Below are 24,373 nucleotides of genomic sequence, written 5' to 3'. Positions count from 1 at the left end.
TCTACTGAATATTTGTCAGCATAATCTGTGCTACAGCTAGTCTTAGGAAGAATCCATTGGTAATAAATGCTTCTGCACAAGTCAGTCAGCCTGCAAACTTAAAATAAAGTAGTATAATTTGTACTTTTAGAAAAAAAGTAGAATTTTAGATGTTTACTGTCATTATATGGATGAAGAAAGAGCTTACATTCTTGTTAAGTCTGGATTTTATATACATACATATTTATTTATTTATTTATTTATTCAAATTTTAAAAAGTGATTTACCTTAATTAAAAATGACCATTTAAAACTTTTTATTTTCAAGCTCATATCAAGGAAATGAAGTTTTTTGGTACTAAAGACAAAGCATTTAACAGAAATAAATATTTTGGCTGAATTTTGACTTTTGGGAAACATGCGATATTAAACATGTCCGCATTAAAACAGTGAGGGTTACGAGCAAGTATTTTAGTTTTAAACCTGTAGCCAATTTTTAAGCAACCACAAAATATGTCAGACATATATCTACATATGCATTGAAACCAACTGACCTAGGTAAATTATGGAAGTGTAAAATGAAGAAATGACAGAGGGAATACTACTAGAACAGAAACTTTCATTTTGCTCTTTGTTGTTTCTTTACAAGAATGTCAACACTAAAAGAGAGCTTTATGTACAGGATGCCCCTCAATGGTTCCCCAGTTCAACAAAACCAGAAAAATTATCTCTTCAAATGGCATAAAATGTATTTTGTAATCAAGGAAAGAGAAGAAAAATAAATATAGCTTTAAATGATCAATTCTACATACATCTCCTCCTTGTTACTGTACTGGGCAAACTCAGCCTAGGAGAACAAGCACAATACTCCAACTTATCTGTCAGAAAGACTACTGCCATTTGGAAGGTATTTATGCACAGTATAAACTGCTCATCAGAGTAACTGCTCAGTTCAGAAGACAGCAAAACTTTAGTTTGAAATTCAAACTGTCTCAGGCTGAAGCATGGCTACAAAGCTTAACCACAAAAACATTAATTAAAAAATCCCTTGGTAGCATGACATTGCTTTTCAGAAAGGGATGGAAAGACTAGAAACACAGTGAGTATTTGGATATTTTAATATTACTTCTTTTTCTGTGCCCTTTTGCAAAGCAGAAAAATAGTTCCATTTTGAACAGATTTTTCAGATGAAACTGACTTATTTTAATGGAACAATGGAAGTTTCTAGCTGTAATAGTTGACATTTACAGGAAAGGATGAAAGGGTTCATTGTATAAACAAACCCTATAATAATCAGGCATCATAATGCTTAAAAAAGGCATTTCCCCCGGCTTCAGGTAATAAAAAGCACCCTAAGTAGTACCTTCAACATTTTTGAGCAATTCGTATACAGTGTAATCCACATCTTACAGAAAAGTACCCTGTGGAGAAAGATCTACAGATGACTCTAGACATGCTAAAACCTGTGGTTAATTGTAATATCAATTCAAGGTCAAGATTAGTGTCTCAACCTTACTGAGACTACTCTCAGCGGATTACAAATAATGTTTCTAGAAATATGCAATGTGAGTGACTCTGACAAGTACACTTGGTTGCAGACTGCTCTACAGTGATATTTTAGTTGAATGACTGTATTTCATAACTTTAGTTTATTTTTTATGTCAATAAAAATAGCATAGGAGAGAGAATAATGTAAACCTTACCTGCAACAAATAACAGCTTTACATGACAAAGCCAAATCCAGGAAATACTGTCTTACTCCAAATGTCAAAGCATACTTCAGAGATTTACCATCAATTATGAGAGCAAAATCATTTTCCTTCCTTAAAGCATCACCAAGAGTACTGCAATGATGGCTAAGTGTCTCTCTTGTTCCCTGTTGCACAAAAAATGGTGTCCATTACTTTTAGTTCTTAATATTCTTAAATCCAAAATTTTCAGTGTGATCAGAAACACTGGCACTTTGGTTTTTGAGGAAGGTACCTTTTGATTCTGCTATGAAATACTATACAGTAAAAAGAATATTTGCACTGGTTGCACTATTAGAAGCACAGTAGAAATGTTGTGTCGGATTGCTCTTTCACGCTGCCAAAAAAGAAGTGTATAAATTATGGTGGAACTTTAATGCTCTTTGAACAGTAACAATAGTTGTAGAAATATTTGCCAGAAGACACAGGTATACAGAAAAGGAATCCAATAATAAAAAAGATGATTCACATATATAGAGATACTAGAATTTGCTATTATAAAAAATGTTCATAAACGTTTAGAAAAAAGGGAACACAGATAATTAGTGATATAAATACAGGCATTATAACTGATAATTTTATGACATTAAATTCATATTTTAACATAATTTAATAATTATATCATAAAGTACATGTTACACAAAGGAACATATTTTGTATTTTTCAGTTGCTAATGAAAGTTTGAATCACACCTACAGAAGTCACTATTTTGTGATCTAGTACTGAGAACTTCAGATTACATTCAATAGACAATAGATTCATAAGCATTTATTTATGCAGCAGCCTGCTTTGGGAAGGTCAATGACATCTAGTTAGCTAGAGTGCAGTTCTACCATAGAGTGTCATGAGGGATAAAAAATATTGCTTTTTGCCCTGCTTTCTTTTTGAAAGACCTTTACAGAGCTACAACATACTTTTCTTCTGTTTCCTGCTTCACAACCCAGAAGTAAAAATTGTTTTAGAGGAGAAAGGAAGATTAAGAAAAACTCTTATGCTTGTAAAATATTGACTTTGGAAGCTAGTGACATCCTATGACAACATGTAGCCATATTTTTTTACAAGCTTACCAACCAAATAATTGTGCTACTTCAGTGATGTCAGGCATACATAAACCAAATTTGGTGTAACCACCTAAAAACAGAACACTGAACTAACTAAAACTCTCAAACCCCTCTGAAATGAAATTAAAAGATACTGCTTTGCCTTTACAATTCAACTTACTCCTCCCAGTTCCACACATTGTTGTTAATGGTTTTTGACTATTTTGCTTCTACTGGTCTTCTAAAGGTCCATTTGTTTATCTAAAATGAGATTAGCCTGTTGGGGAATTCTGCGCTTGTTTCCGGGCTCTCACCCACTAGAAACTGTGACAGAAAAGAATTTCCACTGTTTAAAATTACATACTAAAAGGTCTTTAAAATGACAACAGTTTCTGTAACTATTTTCCACCGCATATTTTCTAATTAAGAAGTATTGCAACATAAAGGAAGTATCAATTTTTCTCATCTCTGTGGACTACTTACTTTCTATCAAAGTTTAAACAACACATGAAAAGTCATATTCCTCCCATCTACTGTTTCTTCTATGTAATGAAATCCCTATAATCCAGGAGTCAATGGTCTCTGCCACTTAGACATGCAAGTGTATAGACCCCAGTGGGATCCACTTGAGGGTGCTGAGGCAGCTGATAGAAGAGCTCATCAGGCTCTTCCACATTCAACATTTTTCATCAGTCCTGGCTAACCTTGGAGGTCCCACACAGCTGGGGGTTTGCCAATGTGATGTCCATCTACAAGAAGGATCAGAAAGAGGATCTGGGAGAACTACAGGGCTATCAGCCAGGGAAGGTCATGGAACCTTGAGTGTCATCACAAGGCACACGCTGGTGAACCAGGGGATCAGGCCCAGCCAGCATGAGTTTAGGGAAGGCAGATCCTGCTTGATCAACCTGATCTCCTTCTATGACAAGGTGACACGAATAGTGTAAAAAGATATTGCTTGATAGATAATTATTGAACTTTTGAATCATTACACTAGAAGTGGTTCATCTGTAATGCTTGTATGATGTGAAGCTCCTGGCTTTGAGCCTGCATGGATGAATTCTACTACCTGTAATTCATAGTTGTGAAGTTCCTTTGTGCAACAGCTGCACTGTGATTTCAGAACATGTAGACTGTTTTCTATTTATTCAGTAACATTCTGTCACAAAGACTATACAGTCTTCCAAGCATGGAATACTAAAATTAAGAAAACAACCCCCCAAGACAAACATAAACAACATCCCCCCAAACCACAGTTTTGGCAGAATTTTCTCTTTCTCCAGATAAATCGACACTCCAACTTGTTTTTTAAACCACCTTCATCATGATGTCTGGATATTTTAAGCAATAAAATAATGTTTCATTAGCTGAGAACTTTGAAGATTTCACTTACGTCAAGAGAGCCTTCATTTATAACAATTAGTCCCATGTTCTTTCTCAAAAGTTTACAAGAATGACCTGTTAGAAAAGATTTTGTTTTTAAAAATTGATTTCACAAATTCCCTTATAATATAACAAGGTATTTTTTTCCCTGTAAGAGAATTACAAACAGAATTAAAAATAAGATTTCCCTAGCCAAAATAAATGATTAAAAAAAAAAAATTCTACTGCATTTTACATAAGTACATACAGGTACTAAGCTAGAACAGCTAGAATTTCCCTGCTGCAACTTGCAACTACTCTGCCTTATTCAGAGGCGCTTTAAAGAGAGTTACAGAAAACAACAAACAGATCTTCCTGAGCCTTGTAAATTTTTAGAATGTAACTTGCATTTTCTTGAAAATTTGCATATATGCACCTTTTCATTATATTCTTTTATTCTTTGATGCATTGAACAGGATGCATTTTCTGTGCTAATGATGTAGGCTGCCGAGTCAAAAATATGTATCACCATTCTTAATAAAGGAGAAATATTGGTATTATATGTATTACCTCAAACCTGAAGGTACTAAGGAAAATAAACTTAGATCAACTGCATCGTGTGCATATCAAGAGTTCTTTAAAATTAGAAATAATAATATCCAATAAAAAGGGTATATACGACTAAAGCAAGGCTTTATTTTGGACATGTATCTACACTGCAGCACCAAGTGCTGATGTGGTCGCATGCAAAGAATATTAAATGTTAAAAACAGCTTTCATGTATAGCTATTTAAAGATACAGATTTATCATTGTTGAAATCAGTCATTTTTTACCATCCTTCGTAATAAAAGGAAAGAATAAAAATAAACCTTTCTTAAAACTTTATAGTACTTCAGTTCACCTTTCTTGGAAAGAAGGGAAAATAGAGAAGGGAAACTAAGATTACTTACATTCTCTTAATATTATTCCCTCTCACTGTTTGAAGTCAATATATTCTTTTTAATTCATTTAATATGCTATAAAAAAGTACAATTTCCTAATTTTTTGCCTCCTCTCTAATGTAACTTTTTCTTGCTCTTAGTATTTGAACAGAGGCAGAATCCACCATTCCCAATCCTCCCCCTATCACTGACAAAAAAATAAGTTCATATTCAAATTCTGGAGTGACATACAATATTATTTTTACAAGACAACTTCCCACTCTGAAAGAAATTTTACTGCATCAACTGCTATTATTTTTAAACCCATAACAAAGACATCAAATAAATACAAATATAATACCAATATTAATGGCAGTCTCTTGTTTGTCCCCAGTAAGTATCCAGATTTTTATGTCTGCTTTCATGAGTGTCTCTATGGTTTCAGGCACTTTGTCTTGCAGTTTATCTTCAATTGCTGTTGCTCCGAGCAGCTGAAGATTCTGTGAACATAAAATATTTCACACATACAGTTTTTTTTTTCTGATTTAAATTCAATTTCAATGTTCCATTTATTTTATTTAACTCTCTGTATTTACAACAAGATGAATGCACTCTAAACTCATTAATCAGATTTGGTATCAACAAATAAAGAACTTCCACTTTATTCCATGAGCTTTAACTTAGATATCTTGTGTGGCTTGACAAAACTGCACAGCATGATCACTTGAACTTTAACCAATTATTCTCTCAGTAGCTCAGTAGCTTTTTCAGCAACAGCTACCTTTTCCTGAGGAGTACCTCTCTGATTTCAAGGCTTCAGGAGTGCTAATACTACACCTTCTCTCTTTTAATGATTTCTCTTCACTTGTAGAAAAATCTAAAACACCTGTAAATTTATCTTAGTATTTTCTGTTTGATTTTAGCTTCCTAAGGAGCAAATCTATACAGTTTTTGTGAATGCAGCCATTTTTATATTTCTTATTTCTATACCTTTAAAACTAGCTAAATGTTAAAGACACCATTATACATCTAATAGTGTGCAATCCTGCTAGCATGGCCTGCATACTACATCCTGAGGAAGAACCTGTGCAGCTTATACACAAATTTGTAAAGGCAGCAGGGCTGTTGTGGCATTAAAAAGCAATATAGTTTCAAGACTGTTTTGTCACATCCGGATAAACTGCTCAGCAATGTTTATTAGTGACTGAAGCTATATACCCTCTCCTGTCTTTTTCATGAATTAAACACCACAGATTTGTGAGACTCTGAATTTTAAGCAGTTTCATCAATGTATCTCTCTTATACTTTCCTAGGAAGAAAATCCAAAAATAACCCCCCAAAATTTAAGTATCAAAACTTCAAGCATTATTGGTCTCATGCACTCTTACAAATTTAATAGTCATGGGACCTTTTTTGTTGAGGCAGGGAAGTCTTAGCCTCATGTTTGGCTACTCCAGAAGCAGTGTTGCCAGAAGCTTAAGGCTCTGCTCTTGTGATGCTGTTTCTGGGTATAAGCTTGATTTATGGGCCTTCAGTAAAACACAGGCTGACAAAGTGGAACAAGTCCAACAGAGGGACACAAAAATGTCTTAGGGCCCAGAGCACACCATATTAAGAGCACCTGAAGAAGTAGGATGAGTTTTAACATGGGAAAAGGGAGGGATTCCTTCTGCTAGCTGAAGCTTGCAGAGCAGCCATCCTTCTCCAGAATGGATACTGCACAGTGAAAGAGCAAGAGGCATCAGTCACATTCTGCAGCAACAAAAATTTTAATTCCGAAGAAGGAAAAAGAGTTGAGTTGAGCATCAAGAAAAATTGCCTGCTGCAGCTGGGAAAACTCCCTCCTTGTGGATACTCTAAACTTCATCAAAGTGTTGGGCAAGCAAAACTAGCCCTGCTTTAAACAGGGATTTGTGTCTATATGACTTCTGGAAGTCCCTTCCAATCTTGACTACTCCATTGTTCCAAGATCATTATATAATGAAGCAGATGTTGTTTATCTGTTATTACAGTTTTTTACACACTAGAAGAACTCTGAAAAAAAGCTTTCCAGTAGTTCAGCCCATAAATGACACTTTCCAGCAAAGTAGCTACTTGCAGCAAAAACTTTGTCAGATTAATTGTTCCTTCATTTTCATTATTTAAACTGCAACGACTACCTGAAACAACTGTCAGTATATTGCTAGATTTCCTTTTTCTATCTAAGCGTTATTCCTCAACAGTGATTCACTTTTCATGGTACAGAAAATAAGGACAATAATTAAAAACCCACTTTTCTGCTCATCCCTTTGCTCACCCCATCCTCCCCCCAACCAACCCAAACCCCAGAAAGATAAAACAAGCTGCACATACTTTTTCAATTAGTTCATAGCTCTCCTCAAGTTTGAGTACTCTGTTTTGTATAGCTGTAGAAGCACGGTGGTAGACATCCAACCATTCTTGATAATCACTTTCTGAAATCTCAGCCACAGCAAAACACAGGGTTCTTAAGCCTAGAGAGAAAGCAGATAATGATTCAGTATTTGTTAGTCCCTTCCCTGATATGCCTGCAATGAGTACCCTTTGAAAGCTGAAATTATTCTGTATTTTATGTATGCTTATGCCTGATTTCAAATTACTGCTGCACATCTTGAAGAACTTTTTAACTATACATAAAGTAAAAATGAACTATAAATAGAAATTTATTCAACAGAGTAACAGTTTCAAAGAAGCTGCACTTCATACAGGTGATGTATTTCACTGGAAAAAAATACTAAATTTTTATGCAAGATTTGCCTTCGTTTAAACTGTGAAAAGATATGAAGAAATCCCAACACTTGCTGAACAAGTATGTACATTGAAACAGTTAAAATGTAAAATTGAATCGTATTTTGAGAAAAAGATTTATATACTTAAAAGTTGCTATGCTGGAAAGAAGTGAAGTTAAAATATATCAGCACAATGTTACAACTGCCCTCTTCACCCCTCCTCAATATTCTTAGAGAATTCTAGTTTGAAATTTATCATTTAGAAGCCAACTTTGAATCCCCTCATTTAACTTTCCCATCTCACAGATTGTTTTAGCTTTCCAAATTCTTAAAATAAAATCATTATGTACCATTTGGCAATTTTACTTACCAACCTTTGAGCTGGTTGATATTATTAACAGATTTTTTCCTTCAGCAAAAATCTCAATTAAGCATTACAGCAAAAACTGGAGACAGCATGATTTTAAGAAATATCTATTTTTTGACAAGACACATTTTACACTCAATTTAAGTAGCTAGGTGTGAATTTTCTAACAGCTCATTTTCACATATTACCAGATTTCTAGAGAATGAAGTTGACATAACTCTTTATATACTAGCCACAGTTTGCAGGCCAGTAGATTTAGAAGGATTAGTTACCCTTTGGTCACTTGCCCACTCTGCTCTAGGAGACAAACAGCACCACAATCAGAGATGGTTAAATGTAATCTTTATTTGGTCACAGGTTTCTGGAGCATAGAGCTCAGCACAAGTGGCAATGTTGAAATTATAAGAGGTTGGGCATGAAATAACACGTGTCTTAGATGTAAGAGTAATTTAGTATCTTCAGGATAAAAACCATGTGTAATGTGGGTATTCTGACAATTAAACAGCATTAGGAACACAGTGTCCCACCATCTAGTCTTAGAAGAATAAACTCAAGGTTGACAACTCAACTGATTTGTTTCCTCTGCATAATAAGGATATGCTTACAAGGCAAAAAAAAAAAAAAGAATACAGGTGAAAGGGAGGAAAATAATCTATGTCTGACTAACAGTGATACTATTTCCACAATGCTTTCAACATATTTTCTGCAGACAATAAAATGAAGAAAAGAAATCCAAGTGTATGGAATGTCAGCAAATAGTTTTTTCAAGGTATTTGCTTTCTCTTTTTAAATCACTGCCTAATTATATATTTTTAAAAATGTTTAATATTTTTTTTTCACTGTGATTTAAAAGAATCTTCCAAATAAAATGTGGAAAACAAAATATCATTAAGCCTGGTTGTTAACAGACTGGAACAACACAGGAAAATTACAGATGATTTTTCTATTTATCCAAGCAGGCATTAACACTCCAGCTTAATAAACGCTTACATATAAATGCCAGCCATGCTAACCACTTCATTTTTGAACAACACACCAAAAGCAGGCAGCAAATGCCAAGGACATACTGTCCTGCCACATGAAAGGATACTCATGAGAAACTTTGCAACATAGTTGGCTGCAATTTAAATCTGAAGTAAGAATAAATACCAATTTTTAAACCAATTCCAGAGATATGTGATTTTTTTTTAACGATTGAATTTTATGCTTTTTAGAAAGTTAGAAATTCACTCTTCTGAACAGTTAATCTTTTAATCTGTTTAAAAGAAAGATACAAAAAAATATCTGAACAAACTTCTTAATCCTATTGTATGTACAGTGGTTCTAAAGACAGATGAAATTTTTCACTTTTTATGTTGATTTATTTAGTGCAACCTGACTGCTAAGAAGTTGTACTACTGATCTAATGAGAATGGTAATTAAGAACTGGGTTGAAATTTTCACATCAATTCACACAGGACAGAAGACAGTGATCTAATTTGGTCTTTTCTGTAACCAAATATATACCTTATAGCCCAAACTAACGTCACACCTAAGTAACATTTTCTTGACTAATTCTGGTTAAGCCTTTCTAGAACCCCAGTGTGTATCTAAGGCTTTGGGCTATACCACCAGTCAAATTTTTTCGGGTGTAGTTCTGCATTCAACTTTATTGCAAAATTTATTCTAACTTTATTACTTTAAGATTCTTTAAAACTAACCAAATGCTTCCTGCAGAGATCTTGATATGAAAAATTAACAAAAGAAACAGATCTGTGACTTGTTTCTGCTGTCACTGACAGAACCAAGAGACTGAAGCTGCTTAATACACTAGCCAAAACTCTAAATTCCGTGATAAACCAGAAGACAAAAACTAGAGAAGTCTTATGCATGGCAAAAAAATGACCTTTCATGATAACAAGAATATCTGGCCAGAGACCAGTTAATAAAACATAAGCATTGCTTTTTAGTTTTCTTCCCAGTGCAAGTTTATTTTTAAGACACGTTAAAGATAATTTTAATGTTCTAGTAGCAGTGTATTAGAAAAATAAAGAGGGAGAAACTCTGCAGTTCAGATTCCCATAACTCTTATAATTCTGCTTCCAACTCCTCTCTTGATAAATTGTTATACTATGATACTGCACAGTACAACACTATAATCCTCCTGAGATACTAAGGGGCTATGGCATGGAACATCTAGGAGCTGTGCAGAAATGTTTCTACAGTCTGCTTTTCTCATCACATCTGTACTGTGAAATCCAATATAATTAAATAACTAACTGGCTGCTTGTATCAATCATCTTAATTTCACAGTCTTTTAAATTTTACTTACTATTCCTACATCACAAACCCTCACAGAGAGGTTTTTCACTGGCAACTGTTTTGTAAAAGTGATTATCAAAACTGGACACCAAAACAAACCATATGGACGCTGGCAATCCCCCTTATTGGGACTGGTGACAGAAACAATACAGCCAAAACCTACCTTAAAAGGACTACACTAATAATTTCCAACTATCTTTACTTTGGCTACTTTTTCCTGTGTGCCCATCCCTACAGCATCACTGGGTATGGGACATGAAAGCAACCATGGGAAATGAGAACTTCACAGAAACAATGTGCTACGTGTTTGCTCTCTGGAAAAATATGTTTTGGTTAAAAGATTCTACTGTATACTCTGTGGGTGTGTGGGTTGTTTTTTAGGTGTTTTTTAAGCATGAAGTTATTACTGAAATTTCTTAGGAAGAGGAAGACTTTTCTTAAGGAGACATTGCTAAAACATAATTTTCAAACATAACATGAGTAAAACACTACAGCAAGACAAAATTTAAGACATGGAAAGTTGAGCAGAAACTGAATTCCATATTTATTTTTATACTGAATAATATCACTCACCTTCTGTAGCAAACTGCTCTAGATGTTTTAAGGTGATTTCTTTGTATTTTGAACTTTCAGCAAGACGGTCATAAATTACAGTATCCTACAAAACAAATAAATATACCTCAGAACACTTTAACAGAAAAAATATTTCTGTTTTGGGTAGACAATACAAATAATGTAGGAAAATGGCTGAAAAATAGAACTGTATTATTTAAGCATCAAAAATTAATAGACATAATCTTATTTCACAAGGTAAAGAAGGAATTCTTAATCTTCAGATTTTCTAAATTTACAAGTTCTGCTATAATGCAATCTTTTTCTTCTACATTTTTCATGTTATTTCCCCTTACGTTGAAAAGTGCCATAATGCTGTCCACCTCTTTTAACATTATGCCCACAAAGCAAAATTAGCGCTTCATAACTGCTATTCTCAGATTTTTTGTAGCCAGCTTGATGCATGGAATATTAACGACAGGTTTGTTTTTTTTTTTACTAGAGATGACAAAAAATGGACATTTATATTCAACAAACTTCCTTTCCATAAACCATTCTGGAACTGGATTTCATCTCTTTCCCCCTGAAACTTGACTTGACATACAGACTGAGAACTAATAAGCAGCTCTGCCATTCCCATGTGCATTATGATAAGGATACCTTCTCACAGGTCCTGCTTTTGGGAAAATTTCTTTCTGCATAATATCAGTGGTTGGTTAACACTCCTACCTAGTCAGTTATGCTAGATTACTATCTCTATCCAGTGATCTGTGCCCAGCTACTCCAGCAAGTAATTAATACATATTCATCCATTTTCTTGGGAGTACAGAAGGAAGCAATTATTAGGAAACATAAAGAACAAAGTACAAAGCCCAGCACAAAGAATAGGATGAACAGGTCTGTCATACCTTCATAGGCAGTTAGTAAAAAAACACATTAACCAGTTCATCACATTGAACAGCTACATAGCAAAACAATGTAAATTGAAAGAGGTACATGAACATACCTTCCCCCATATTTTCACTGTTTTGACTGCAGTTACTACAATCTTTTGCTTTCATATTTTTATTGGTAGCATGTATTCTTTGTTACAGTGAAAAAAGAATAAAACTCACAGCTCCTTTGCAGTAGAGTCTTAACTTCCCTGATGGTGTGCGAACTATCACTGACATTCTCTTCCTAGTGCTGAAAGAGAAATAAATTCTCTATATAAGGTGGCTCATAAATATAAGCATTTACCAATATTTTACCTGATATCAATATATATTATAATTCAGTAGCAATATATATCTTGTATTACACAAGAATAAAAATAATATCAATATATCAATATCAATATGTATCAATAATATCAACATATATCCTATATTACACACAGAATAAAAAGTCAGTGCTACCTATTCTGAATTATGTTCTCAGCTGTCTGGGATGGAAAACAGTTTCAGTGTCTACCAATTAAAATGAATGCTATTTTTCTGTGCATACTTCTGTAGGCTTTTTTCCCATTAAAATGGTATTAAGAATTTTCACCTTCATCTAAATACTGCATGACAAAAAAGCACCTTAAAGCACAAAGCACTTGTCATCAATATCATAAAGAGGTAGAGTATTATGGACTGTTTCAGTTTTTTCTTCCTTCCCAGCCAGTCAGAGTCGCTCATACACTGTACTGTGCTGCAATCCTGTTACTGTTATCCCAGAGTTTTGTTTATCACACAAAGTTTTCAGTATGCTAAGAGCTGGAAAGGGGCTGGACTAATTTTAACTACTCTCTGGCTCTTAGTTGTTAATAAAATCCAAGTTATTTTTTCTTTTTGTCCTTATAACTGAGGTAGAAATTGGAAGAAAACATGGAGAAGACTGTCATGGTCTGCTTTCTGTCTTCTTCCCTTTGAGGTTTGGAAACAAGCATTCTTTAGGTGCAAGATCATGTCCTGTCAAGTTGTGTATTTATACCATAAGTCTTTCAAATTTCAACTTTATAAATAAATCTACAGAAACTATTCAGGGAACAAAACACTTTTCACAGTAAAACAGAGATGGAAATTAATGGTCCTTCAACAATTTTGGTTCCTGTTGGAACTGGAACTGGATCCCGTTTATACGTCATCAAAGAGCATTATTGTATGAATGGTTCCTGAAGTTCAGACTCCCATGGAAAGAAAACATCCTGCAAATGCAATGTGGACATAGGTGAAGGAAAGAAATTTATAATTATAGGTGAAGTAATGGGCTGAAGAGTATCTTCAGGAAAACATTTTCTAATTCCACCTGGGTGTGCACTCTGCTTCAAGTAAAAATTTCTGAACAGCAATATTAAATGACATTGTTACTGTGAATACTGCACAAAAGTGCATACAAAGCCATTAACTACTGCAACTTCTTTTCCGTTTCACTTCTAAACCTCAGATAAGTAGAATTCCAAAAAGCTTTAGACAGTGTCCAGTTGTGAATCTACTTAGACACTGGAGAAATTAGGATCAGCTAAACTACAGTTAAACTGCCTAAAATAAAAGCAAGTCTCAGATCCACACTGATTCCAGCCAAGACTATCTAAATTCTGCTACTTGAAATCATTACACTTGCCTGAATGTTCAATTCAGAAATACTGAAGGAATTACGGTAGGTTACGGGGTGTATAAAACAATAATTTGATCTATTTATCCTTGACAGATAAAAACTCAGCAGTTTTGTACTTGTCTTGCAATACCAGAAAAGTGCAACCTTGAAGTCTTGCATGGAGCTGCATATTATTCTACTGAAGATGTATAAAAGAATAAGCAATGACTTCCTGTAGCATTCTGAAATTTTAGCTATACAGACAGATATTGAATCTTGACTGACATAAACTTTCTTAGTAAAACTACAATAAATCTAATGACCAAGAGTTACTGTCAAGGACTTCTAACTTCTTAAAAACTTTTTTATGGCAGTGACAGTTTTATTTCCTTTTCCTGGTGAACTACAGTAAGCCACTAAATTTAACTACTACAAATAACTGTCATTGTGAGACCACTGATTTGTTCTGCTTGCTCTCCATAGAAGCAATGTGAGCAGCCATAAAGATGACCTGGTTACAATGGGAAAAATACTGACCAGAAGATGTTTGCTGAAATAGTGCCAGAGAAAATGCCTGCAAGTCTAGAAATTTGAGACATCTTGAGATACCATCAATATGCACAAAACTGAAACTAGAACTTTTTGTCTGGAAAATGGAGAAAATATCATAAGAAATTAGGAATTGACAAAAATCTGGAAAAATAAAAATTTGTCTTGGAGAAAAGAACACACCATCATCTACTGGTGGTTCCAAGTGAAATACAGAAATTAGCAGCATTTACTGATTGCCTAATGGTTGTGTCCTGCATTTCCTTATGTCTGTGCCACACACAAATGACTTACTTGTACCCAACACGGAGCCTCCCTAAGAGCCAGACTCAAGAAAATCATCCTCATCCTCATTCCCAAGCACACCCTCAAGGGTGTGCTTGTATACATTCTTTGCTAACAGTAATTTTTAATAATCTGCAATTAAAAAAAGAAAAAAGTAGGTAAAAAAGCCCCCATGTCCTTGTGTCCTATGAAATCCTGCAAACCCACTGTTGTGAACTCTTTGTACCTACAGGCTGGGCAACCCCTTGGGCTGTTTCTAAGAGGCAGAATAGCTGGTAATTCCCAAGGAGTTGCAGTGGAATTATAGACAGAAGCATCTTAAAGAGACAGAAATACTTCCCTCAGTCACAAGATTTGCCAAGCAGCTCTTGATAGGTCCAGTTACTCGACAACCTGACTTGATTTAGGATTAAACAACCACAGAAAACAAACACTGCTACAGAGGTTTTGGTGCCTCTTCTGTCAGCCACTCACTCTTTTTTACTTTTAGAAATATCGTGTCTTCAGTCACAAGATCAGTGTATTCCGGAGCTCTCTGAATGGATGAGAGGAGGTAAGGCCCCAAATGCTCTAGGATGCCTTCTGTCTGCCCAGTAGAACAGCTAAGACAATGTGGATTACTCATGAAACCAATCACACAGGAGAGACTATTCAAGGTATGAATTACAGGTAAATACTGTAAATAAAGGTAAATACTTCTCTTTTTACAGGCACAACTGTAATCACTGAAAAAAGAGAATATCAGAAGTGACAAGTCTACCAAATATTCCTACACATTTTACTTCTGTAACATGCTTCTCTGTAAGACTGTCCTATCAAATCTTGATGCTGTTGCACTCTACTTGCAGAAGAGTCTTAATCTAGCCTGTACTGGGAAGTGGCAAGGAATTCACTGGCATTTTTTCTGGGAAAAACTTGGAACACCTGCAAACTCTTAACAGTTTACTCAAAACAGATTGCTTCTCTGAAGGTACATGCTCCTACCCATACAAATAGCATTTTGGAGCCAAAATTTCTCTTGCTGTGGAACACGGGTGACCTCTAGTGCTTCCAACAAGTCAATTCCAAGCACAGCTAAATACTGCAGAATAAGAACAAAAATATCTATAAAAACTGAATACTTAACAAAATTCTGGGATCAGTATCCATCAAAAAACTTACACCTCCAAAGGCTGAGATGTAAAAGCAATTCTCCCACCTCCATAAAGTATCACTGTTTAAATTACAATTTTATACTTACGCAGATGTTTAAAAAAATCTATGAAATCAAGACAAAGATCAAAACCAGAAACAAAGTAGCAATCCTTCACTGCTACTCCAGAAATACAGTATGAACTTTCACAGAAGTCAAATTAACAGCAATGCACTTTGCACTATGCACTTGCTAACTTACAAGAACAATAAAATGCAAGCAATGCCTGCAAAAAAAATGAAATCATAACATAAATCTAAAAAATTCACGTATGTCATCTGCAATATATAAAGAAAAACATGAATTGCAAACAGACATTAAAATACATTCAAAACTAATAAAATTATTTTCTGTTGAGTCTTTCATTGTTCCATATTAATATTGCTATTACTATAACTACAGGCAACTACTCATTTCACACAACTTATACATCTTCAGTCTGTCTCTCATGCATTGGATTGTTTTATTTTTTCTCTTTTTTAATTTTGTTTTGTTTTGTTTTATTTTTAGCTAAGCTTAAAGGAAATATAATACGACAGGAAGGAAAACAACAATCACTTTCCACAGGCACAATTATGAGTAATCATTTTCAGAAAAAATGGAACTTCCTCTACATATAAATCTCTTCCTTATCCTGTGCCAAAGTAAGCAACAGGGCTACACAAACATTTAGAACACAGACAGCATACAATACAAACAGCTCTACATAGGAATTGAAACTGCACCCATATTTCTTATGGGTACATTTATAACTCCAAGAACTTTAACACAAAATTTTTACTGAAAGCAAAAGATGTGATAAATTCAAATCCCAAGTAAACCAACTGGTCTACTACTGTAGTGATGCTGCTCAGAAGACAATGAGTCTAGAGTATTTAAACAAGCCATAATTATACAAGTGTATTTAAGGTCAAATGCAAAATTTAATTTATCAATCATGATAAATACACTTACTTTTAAATAAGTCATATAGTGTCAGGGCTTTCAGAAATACATTTAGAAGTTTGAGTACCTTCCTATATTATTTTTCACAGATTTTTTTAAAGTTTTGAGATCAAAGGTTTTTTTAATCTTTGAGCAAAGGCAAAAGTGAAAAGTATTAGACAACAAGACAAAATAACAACAAGACAACAAGAAAAAATAGACAACAAGAAAAAATAAGCCTCCAAAAAGGTTTTATAATAAACCAAGCAGTGTAATCTTAATCATGTACTCTGCTCTCTCTGTAGTGTGTTTACATATTACACAGATACAAGCTACACAACTTGCATACTTTACCTGTAAAAATATAAATAATGCAAGCATTTTTAACCATGAGAGAAGTGTCTAAGTATTTTCACAAAAAGACACCAAGTACAAGTTTACCTTGTAAATTCCAGGACATTTAGCAGTTCATATCTCTCTTCCTGTCCCAACTGAAGAACAAAAAAAACCAAACCAGAAGAGTAAGAATTAAAAAAAAGATCTTAAGCAAAAGAACCAAAATCAACCAAACAACATGTCAATAAAAATGTATCATAATGCAATTATTCAGATTATTTAAACTAAAGCATAAGCAAATACAGTAAATTATAATGTTATTCTAGCTTACTTACAGACTCGATGATTACTGAGTCAGGTGTCCTTCCAGTGAATACAAAACGAAGATTCCTGGCTGCTCTGACCAATGCTCCTTCATCTGCAGCAAGTCCAATAGTTATTTTACAAATGTACCAGAAAACTGTTAATCATGATTTAATCAACACAGTCCAGGCTTTTCTACTTTCCTCTTCCTTTTTCCTTTATGGATTTTAAGATTAAATGTGGTGCTGGAGAGAACTCTTAGTTTCTCCTGTGAAAACTGATGAAATGAGTTAACAGTTCAGAGAAAATGAGCCCTGAAAGCAACACACCTCTCAGATCAGTAATGAGAGCACCCTCTTCAAAGCACCTGGGTTAGCACCTTCCCCAGGTCACTGGACAATGTACAATGCTTTTTGTTTACGTTCTGGTTTGGAAGAGAAGAATGGTAAATCATTCCTGTAAATAACAGGTAACTTCAACGTCTACATTCAGGAAACCAGCCACCACATCTCCAGCAGCCATCAGATGTCTCCAAGTGGCTCAGGATGTCAGAAAGGAGTTTGCTTGCAATTCCCAGTAAAACACTGCCATGACCCAGTTTATTAATGGCACTATGTCTGCCCTTGTCTCTCAGCTGTTGAAGGACAGGATTCAGAGAGGTAGCCACCTAGAAGCTGGGGAGCCAAGGAAGAACCTCTACACTTGAAGTGATTTTTCCCATCATAAATTGTAACACATTAGCCCAGCAGAGCTGAGCATATTTTAATCATTCTGCCTTGCTTCATAATTTCCTGAATTCAAAAATTGTGTGTGAACCACAATAGGCTTGAAACAGACCTTTTGCACAATAATCTCTTCTCAATCCTTAACAGAATATATCACAACTTCTATCTTATTAAAAAACTTTTTGTTTTGATTACACAGTTTCCGTTTTAAATCAGTATCATGGTTACCAAGTACAGAATAGGCTTATAGAATAAGCAAGGACATCAATTTTTTGTCCTGATTTGATTTTTATTTATTTCTGAGCACTTCCTTTAGAACTCCACAGCAATCTGACAACATCTTAGCAGTGCTTTATGGTTTCTGATTCTTTGCCCCTACATAATCCACGTGACATTAAAATGTATTTTCTAACAAAAATTTAAGAAGTCTAAATACTTTTTAAAAAAAACTGATTTTAGCTGATACCAATTATTTTTGAGGGATAAGTTTGTTTTTTTTTTAATTTTGGAAGATTCTTCAAAAACAATAAACTGAATACAATTTGCTTGTTGAATTGATAGAAATAGGTTCGCTGAGTTATTTGAGTCTCACCTGGAGATGCTGCTTGATATATAATTTTATCACCTTCTCTTTCTGGAACTGCTGTATGACACACTGCCATCATTGTCAAGAACTCACATATTATAGGTGCAGTTGGCTAAGAAAAAAAAAGAGATCAGAGTGTGATCAATCATTTAAGCAATAAACAACCAAAATGTAATAATAGATATAGACAAATAATAGCCTACAAAAAATTAATGAAAGGTACCTCTTTTCTTTAAAAACTATCTGTAAACTAATTTCAGCATGCAGGATAACTTCTTTCTGCTGTACTTACATACTGGTTATATAAATAGAATTTAGTGGCATTTGCTATCATAACAATCAAAATTAGATAGCCAGAAACATGGAACAGTTCAAATAATCATTTTTTAGGGAAGGTAAGTATGAATGATGTATTGAAAGAATTTTACTTCATTCACAGAAATCTCTTTGGATGTTGTCTTTTTTACTAAAAAACAGTCTCTTTTACTTTTGTCTAGTACTGTATTTGACAACGCTTTTTGAGAATGTTTAGAAAGAGGTAGCAAACAAAAATCAAGTGGAAAATGTTGCAAGATCAGACTGATTTTAAAGATGAATATATCAGGCAGTTCAAAGTGTAAAAAGTGGAAACTATTTACAATTATTTAGCCAAAAGAGCTGTAAAGAAACATGTAAGTAGAATAGTTGATTGGACTTGACAAATACAGCTAAGAACCTTATTACTACAGCTGGCATTTGCAAAATGAATGCACTGGTTTAAAAGAAACCCCAGCATTCCCTGTAAGTGACCTCAAAGCAGCTGCCATCTCAGCTGAGGGTTTCTTGTAGCATACTTACAGTATTTCAGTTTTGTATTTCAGACTAAGAATAACATTACAATTACTCTATAAAATACAATAATCTCTGAAAACCCAATTTAATTCTGTAGTGCAGAATCACTAATGGGAGCAGGTTCTTATTCTCTTCCACTGACAGCCCCCAGATCCTCTAAGATGTATGCACAAAGCTGAATTACAAATTCGTTTCCAAAGCACTTCAGAATACATTTAAAATACAGTGTTGAAACCTCTCTTTGAATGTGTACCTGAATATTTAAGATGCATACCAACATATTTTTATAGCATGCTCATATTATATATACTTAATACTACATATCTACCAGAAAACTTTGAGGATTCAACAACTGCACACCAAGGACACCTCAACAACAGCAGTAATAGCTGATGCCTCTTTCCAACTATGTCACTCTCCCTGTTACTAGCACTGTAAATATAAATGGCCTGTGCAGGTAAGGTTAAGAGTCCCCTTTGTTTAGGTACACTTGAGAATTGTTCTCAGATGTCTACCATTAAAGACTACCCCACTGGTAAGAAAAAGATGCTTCACTGTCTGTCAGTTAAACTGGAACTGGCCTCCTGCAAGGACAAAATTTAAGAAGAGAAAAGAGCAATTTACTTCAGCTCTTCAAAAAGAGAACAAACAGTTACACTGTTTAAAGTAGGTGTTGGTTAGGACTAGGTAAAAAAATCTTTTGTACAAACAAAAAGCAGAAAGTGGTAATGATGGTACTGTTTCTTAATGTGATAATAAATAACTTGTTATTTTCCTGAGAAATATATTGTCTCTTTGGGGCAAATATAAGTCTCCAAAATGCCTCCTTCATTTCATCATCTGAAGATCAAACTTTATGGAAGCATGCACATAAACCCAATGCATACGGTTAACTCCTGATTCCTGCCCAAGTCATGTCAGGATGTAAATTAACTTGGCTTATCCTGAAAGCTTTAATGGATGGCATGACATCATCTGAACAGCAGGAGTACCAGTAAAACACCCAGAGAAAGAAGAACAAGAGACAACTTCAAAGTCGTAACATCTGAACCATAGCATCAAAACAAAAAAGGAGGGGAGAAAATAAAGGTTGGATCTAATTAACATATATCAGCAACAATTACAAAAGTATTCATGAGGTCATGCTGATTTTGTATAAATACACAATTTATTTGTTTTCTCGCAAAGGACATAATCTTTCGAATTATTTTGAATTTGGAAGCAATAGCTTCAAGTCACAAAATGCTAATATAACATAACTTACATGGTTGTTTTGAAGATTCTCCAGTAATGATACGTCACTAAATGTTTTTTCTTCTCCATTTTGTGGGCCTTGCCTAGAAAAAATTGAGTAAAAAAGAGATCACTCTTAGCATGATTTTAACAGTTTATATACAAATAATCCAAACACAAGTTTTGGGTTATAGCTGCTACAATAAAGGCTGCAATCACGTATTGTGAGAAAAAGAATTGAAAAGGCACTTGTTTCACATTTCCAAAGTTTATTTAAGTTAAAGAAACCTTGGTTTATATAAATACACTTAAATCCAGAAAAGTCTTTCTGCTGAATTCAGGTAATGAAAGATGAAGCAAAAATATATTCACAACATAAAACTGAGGCTTTTTGTCTTCTGATCTCTAGAATGAGATTATAGAAGGGACACAAAAAATATATATGCCCAAAGAGACCACAGTTCATCAAGAAATAAGCAGTTTTGGGATAGGTTTCTAAATGTCTGCAAAAAAGCAAGGTATCTGAAAGAGAAAAACAAATGAGTTCAGACATCAGAGATGTCTGCATGCAGAGGGTTTGCTTTCTATTGCTTATAATCAAAAAGGAACATAGGAAATTGAAAGACAGCACATAAAACCAGTGGTGAAGTATGGACTTAAGAGATGCAAGAAGGAGATGGTTCTGGAGAAATAAAGGCATACACTAACATCTCCCAAATTGCACAAATATTCTGGCCAAATGTGAGAGTTCAGATATGTAGATACTTCTAGGAAGTTTTGTTACTGCAGCTGACTACAGCTACAGTCTCATTACTACAGCTAAGTATTAAGACAATCTAGATGACTTTGAATTTGAGTAAAACAAAACAGTGCTGAAAAGTGAGTCTAGTTGAAGGAATTTTTTTTTCATTTACTTTGGGTCTTGCTTTGGATTACATAATCTTACAAAAGAATAAATATATTTGGTGATTTAAATTGAAGAATAAGCAAAGGCAGCCAAAAGATTCTCTATTAAAACCGAAAGTCAACTGTTTTAGTCCTGCAGTAATGCAGAATGTCCTCTGTACTGCCATGCAAAGACTACTTTTTATAACTTTCTAATTACACTGAAAAATGTGAAGCATTCTTCTTCAGCAAGACTTCTTTTTTGAATGCAAAGCAAATATATCTTGAAGTGCCAAATACTAACACCTTCAGACACATTATATTTGTTTAGAGCCTAAGCTTTAAGCGTTGTATGCTTAAAGCTTTCTGATATAAATTTTCCAGATTCTCAGTGCTAAAATAAAGAACAATATTTGCAGGGTAAGTTTTAACGAAGTGGAAAACAATTCTTTCTAAGACAAAAAAAAAAAAAAAGATATAAAAGATTTGGGATTTAGTATATTAGTCATGTTAGGGCTAGAAATGTTACTGGCACAAACAGATTTTATTAATTGCAATAGATTTACACACCAAAAAATTTCAAGTCTTTGCCTATAAGGTTTGGGTTGGGTTTTTTAAACTACTGTTCAGATATGAGTTTATCCATTTCAGATGTTTTCATAAAGATATTTATGTGAATAAATATTTGTTCCAAACCAGTCCTTTTTCATTAATGGTTATAACCAAGACTGCTTAATTTCATGCAAGCACTGCATTGTTTTAATCAAATTACTTGTATGCAGTTAAGCAAACTTATGCATCTTTAGGAAACATTTTCCTTCTACATCAAATGATATTCAGGCCAGGTAAGATTCTGGGGTATGCATGTGTATTACATTTTATGTGTTGCAGAATTTTTCTGGCTTTGTTTTTTTTTTTTTTTTAATCTAAACAAAGAATTATTAATTCTAATTTAGTAAATTTTTTTTCCTTCAAATGTTTTCAACAAAAGATGACACCACATTCCAATTCTGTGTGACATTGTCTTATTGTCACTTTCAAAAAATAAAAGAGTGATAATTTAAAGACTGAAAATGACATTTTTTTCTCTGATGTATCTGAGCTTACTTTGAATGGTATTGCAAATATTTAGTGTAAGAAAGTATGATGCAGAAGCACAGGGGTTCATGTAGATGACAGCAGAAAGGAAGACAGGACTTTTCTTTCCTGAAGTCTCCATTCAGACATTAATGTTAATCCCAAGTGTTTTTGGGTGCTCTAATCTCAGTTCCAGTTAAGAACTATGTAGTGCTAATATTTTATAATTATCTGGAGGAAGTAAAATAGCAACAATAATATTACAAATTTTTCACTCTCAAATACGGATTTTTTTTCCTAAACATATTATTATGATTATTACTAACATATTACTGGCAACCAGTAGAAAATTATGATTAAAGTTACCATAGTACCAGATATATAATAAAAGACAAAACTTTCTCTCCAGTAAGTAATTTTGAATTGCACCAGGACTGTCAGTATAATGACTGCACTATATTTCAGGGACCCACTTGGAGATTCTATTCCACAATGTGCAACCTAATGCCACAGAATTTGGCTGGCATAACTTTGTGTAAGATGCTCAGTCTACATGAATTCAATGCTGAATTAATTTCTGAGCAGTGAACTATCTCACATGTAGCTCCATATCTAAATATATTGCTCAGTATTTTTAAACCTGAATCTTCAAGAAACAGCAGAAACTAAATGATTTTTAGAGCTTACCAATCATCTGAAGGAACACTATAATCCTCAGGCTCAGGGCAATGGCTGCACAAGAAGCAAGGCAAAAACAGAACAGGGAGAGGAGAAAGAATCACAAGTGCTAAAAAACTGGATCACGTGTTAAAAAAGTAGTTACTTAATAAAACAAATTACCAAAAAACCCTGCTTTGCAACTATTTTGCTAGTGCCTAGACTGCAATGATAATTGTAAAAATATGGTCTTTATATTGAGACTTCATAAACTGTAAAAAAACAAGTTTTTGGAAGTCTCCTTTAGGCTGGCTTTTGTTTTTAACAGCATTAAACAGGGTAAATGATGGCAAAACCATGCATACTGAAGTTGCCTTACAGCAGAAAGCCTGTGGTATTTTAACTTTATTTTTGTTCCTCTTTGCAAAAAAACCCAAAAACATGACAGAAGTGATCCTGTCTTATATCTTGTAAGTAACATTCTATAGTCACAAAAAGCTGACTGAGTTGTAGATATTTTCAGGTTTAAGTTTATTTTAACTACAGTATTAATGCATGAGTACATATGGACAGGCAGAGGCACACAGATGAAGAAATATATAAAAATACCTACCCATATGCAATACCTGCTACTGTACACTTCTTAAATTGCATAACATTGCATGTCAGGGTACCCGTTTTGTCAGAAAATATGTATTTGACCTAAATGAATGATAAAATCCATTATACATCAACATTCAGCAGTTAGTGACATATCTAGTACAATTCATGACTACCAACATATGAAATATTTTTACCTGTTCTGCAATTTTCACAGTTTATAGGAAAAAATCCAGCAACAAAATCAACACATAAAAATGGCAGATACACAGCCTTCATACCCATTTCCAAAGAAATCTATCAACTGAGATGTCAGGAAAATTAAGCTTTCTGCAGTGCACAGTGCTGCAATTAACCATCCCTCATTCGACACATTGCTGAAGTGCAAGAAAATTGTGAAGACCAATGAATTTGCCAGTAAAACATTAAACTTTGGGAAGAAAGCAATATGCTAAGAAAAGTATCTATATGCATTTCTAAACTGATCTTTTGACATAGAAATATCTTCTTAAAACCAAAATGTTAGTAAAAGACAACAGTTCAGAAATGCCAAATTATAGGAAAAGGAGAAGTACATTCCTTTATACCTACTCTACATCTTCAATTCCCCTGGCA

General features: G+C 34.1%; 1 protein-coding gene across 6 annotated transcripts in view; it reads right to left on the bottom strand.

Annotated features, from left to right (window-relative positions):
- The window catches only part of ATP8A1 (ATPase phospholipid transporting 8A1), a 97,633-nt gene that overhangs the window by 39,574 nt on the left and 33,686 nt on the right, over positions 1 to 24,373 (bottom strand). For 5 of the 6 annotated variants that reach the window (XM_041402677.1, XM_041402675.1, XM_041402679.1 and 2 more), the window contains 12 exons: positions 23,772 to 23,860; positions 23,189 to 23,233; positions 20,571 to 20,643; positions 18,482 to 18,587; positions 17,197 to 17,279; positions 16,967 to 17,016; positions 12,132 to 12,201; positions 11,038 to 11,122; positions 7,402 to 7,541; positions 5,411 to 5,549; positions 4,160 to 4,224; positions 1,682 to 1,854 (listed from right to left, as the gene is read on the bottom strand). In XM_041402677.1, coding sequence (XP_041258611.1) covers positions 1,682 to 1,854; positions 4,160 to 4,224; positions 5,411 to 5,549; positions 7,402 to 7,541; positions 11,038 to 11,122; positions 12,132 to 12,201; positions 16,967 to 17,016; positions 17,197 to 17,279; positions 18,482 to 18,587; positions 20,571 to 20,643; positions 23,189 to 23,233; positions 23,772 to 23,860 — 1,118 coding nt within the window. The remainder of the gene's footprint in view (positions 1 to 1,681; positions 1,855 to 4,159; positions 4,225 to 5,410; positions 5,550 to 7,401; positions 7,542 to 11,037; positions 11,123 to 12,131; positions 12,202 to 16,966; positions 17,017 to 17,196; positions 17,280 to 18,481; positions 18,588 to 20,570; positions 20,644 to 23,188; positions 23,234 to 23,771; positions 23,861 to 24,373) is intronic. The other variant, XM_041402678.1, reaches the window with a different exon arrangement.

This window comes from Onychostruthus taczanowskii, unplaced genomic scaffold (assembly GCF_017590055.1).
Source record: "Onychostruthus taczanowskii isolate IOZ18803 unplaced genomic scaffold, ASM1759005v1 scaffold2, whole genome shotgun sequence".
Taxonomy (NCBI): Eukaryota; Metazoa; Chordata; class Aves; order Passeriformes; family Passeridae; genus Onychostruthus; species Onychostruthus taczanowskii.
This window is presented reverse-complemented; position numbering and strand designations above follow the sequence as displayed.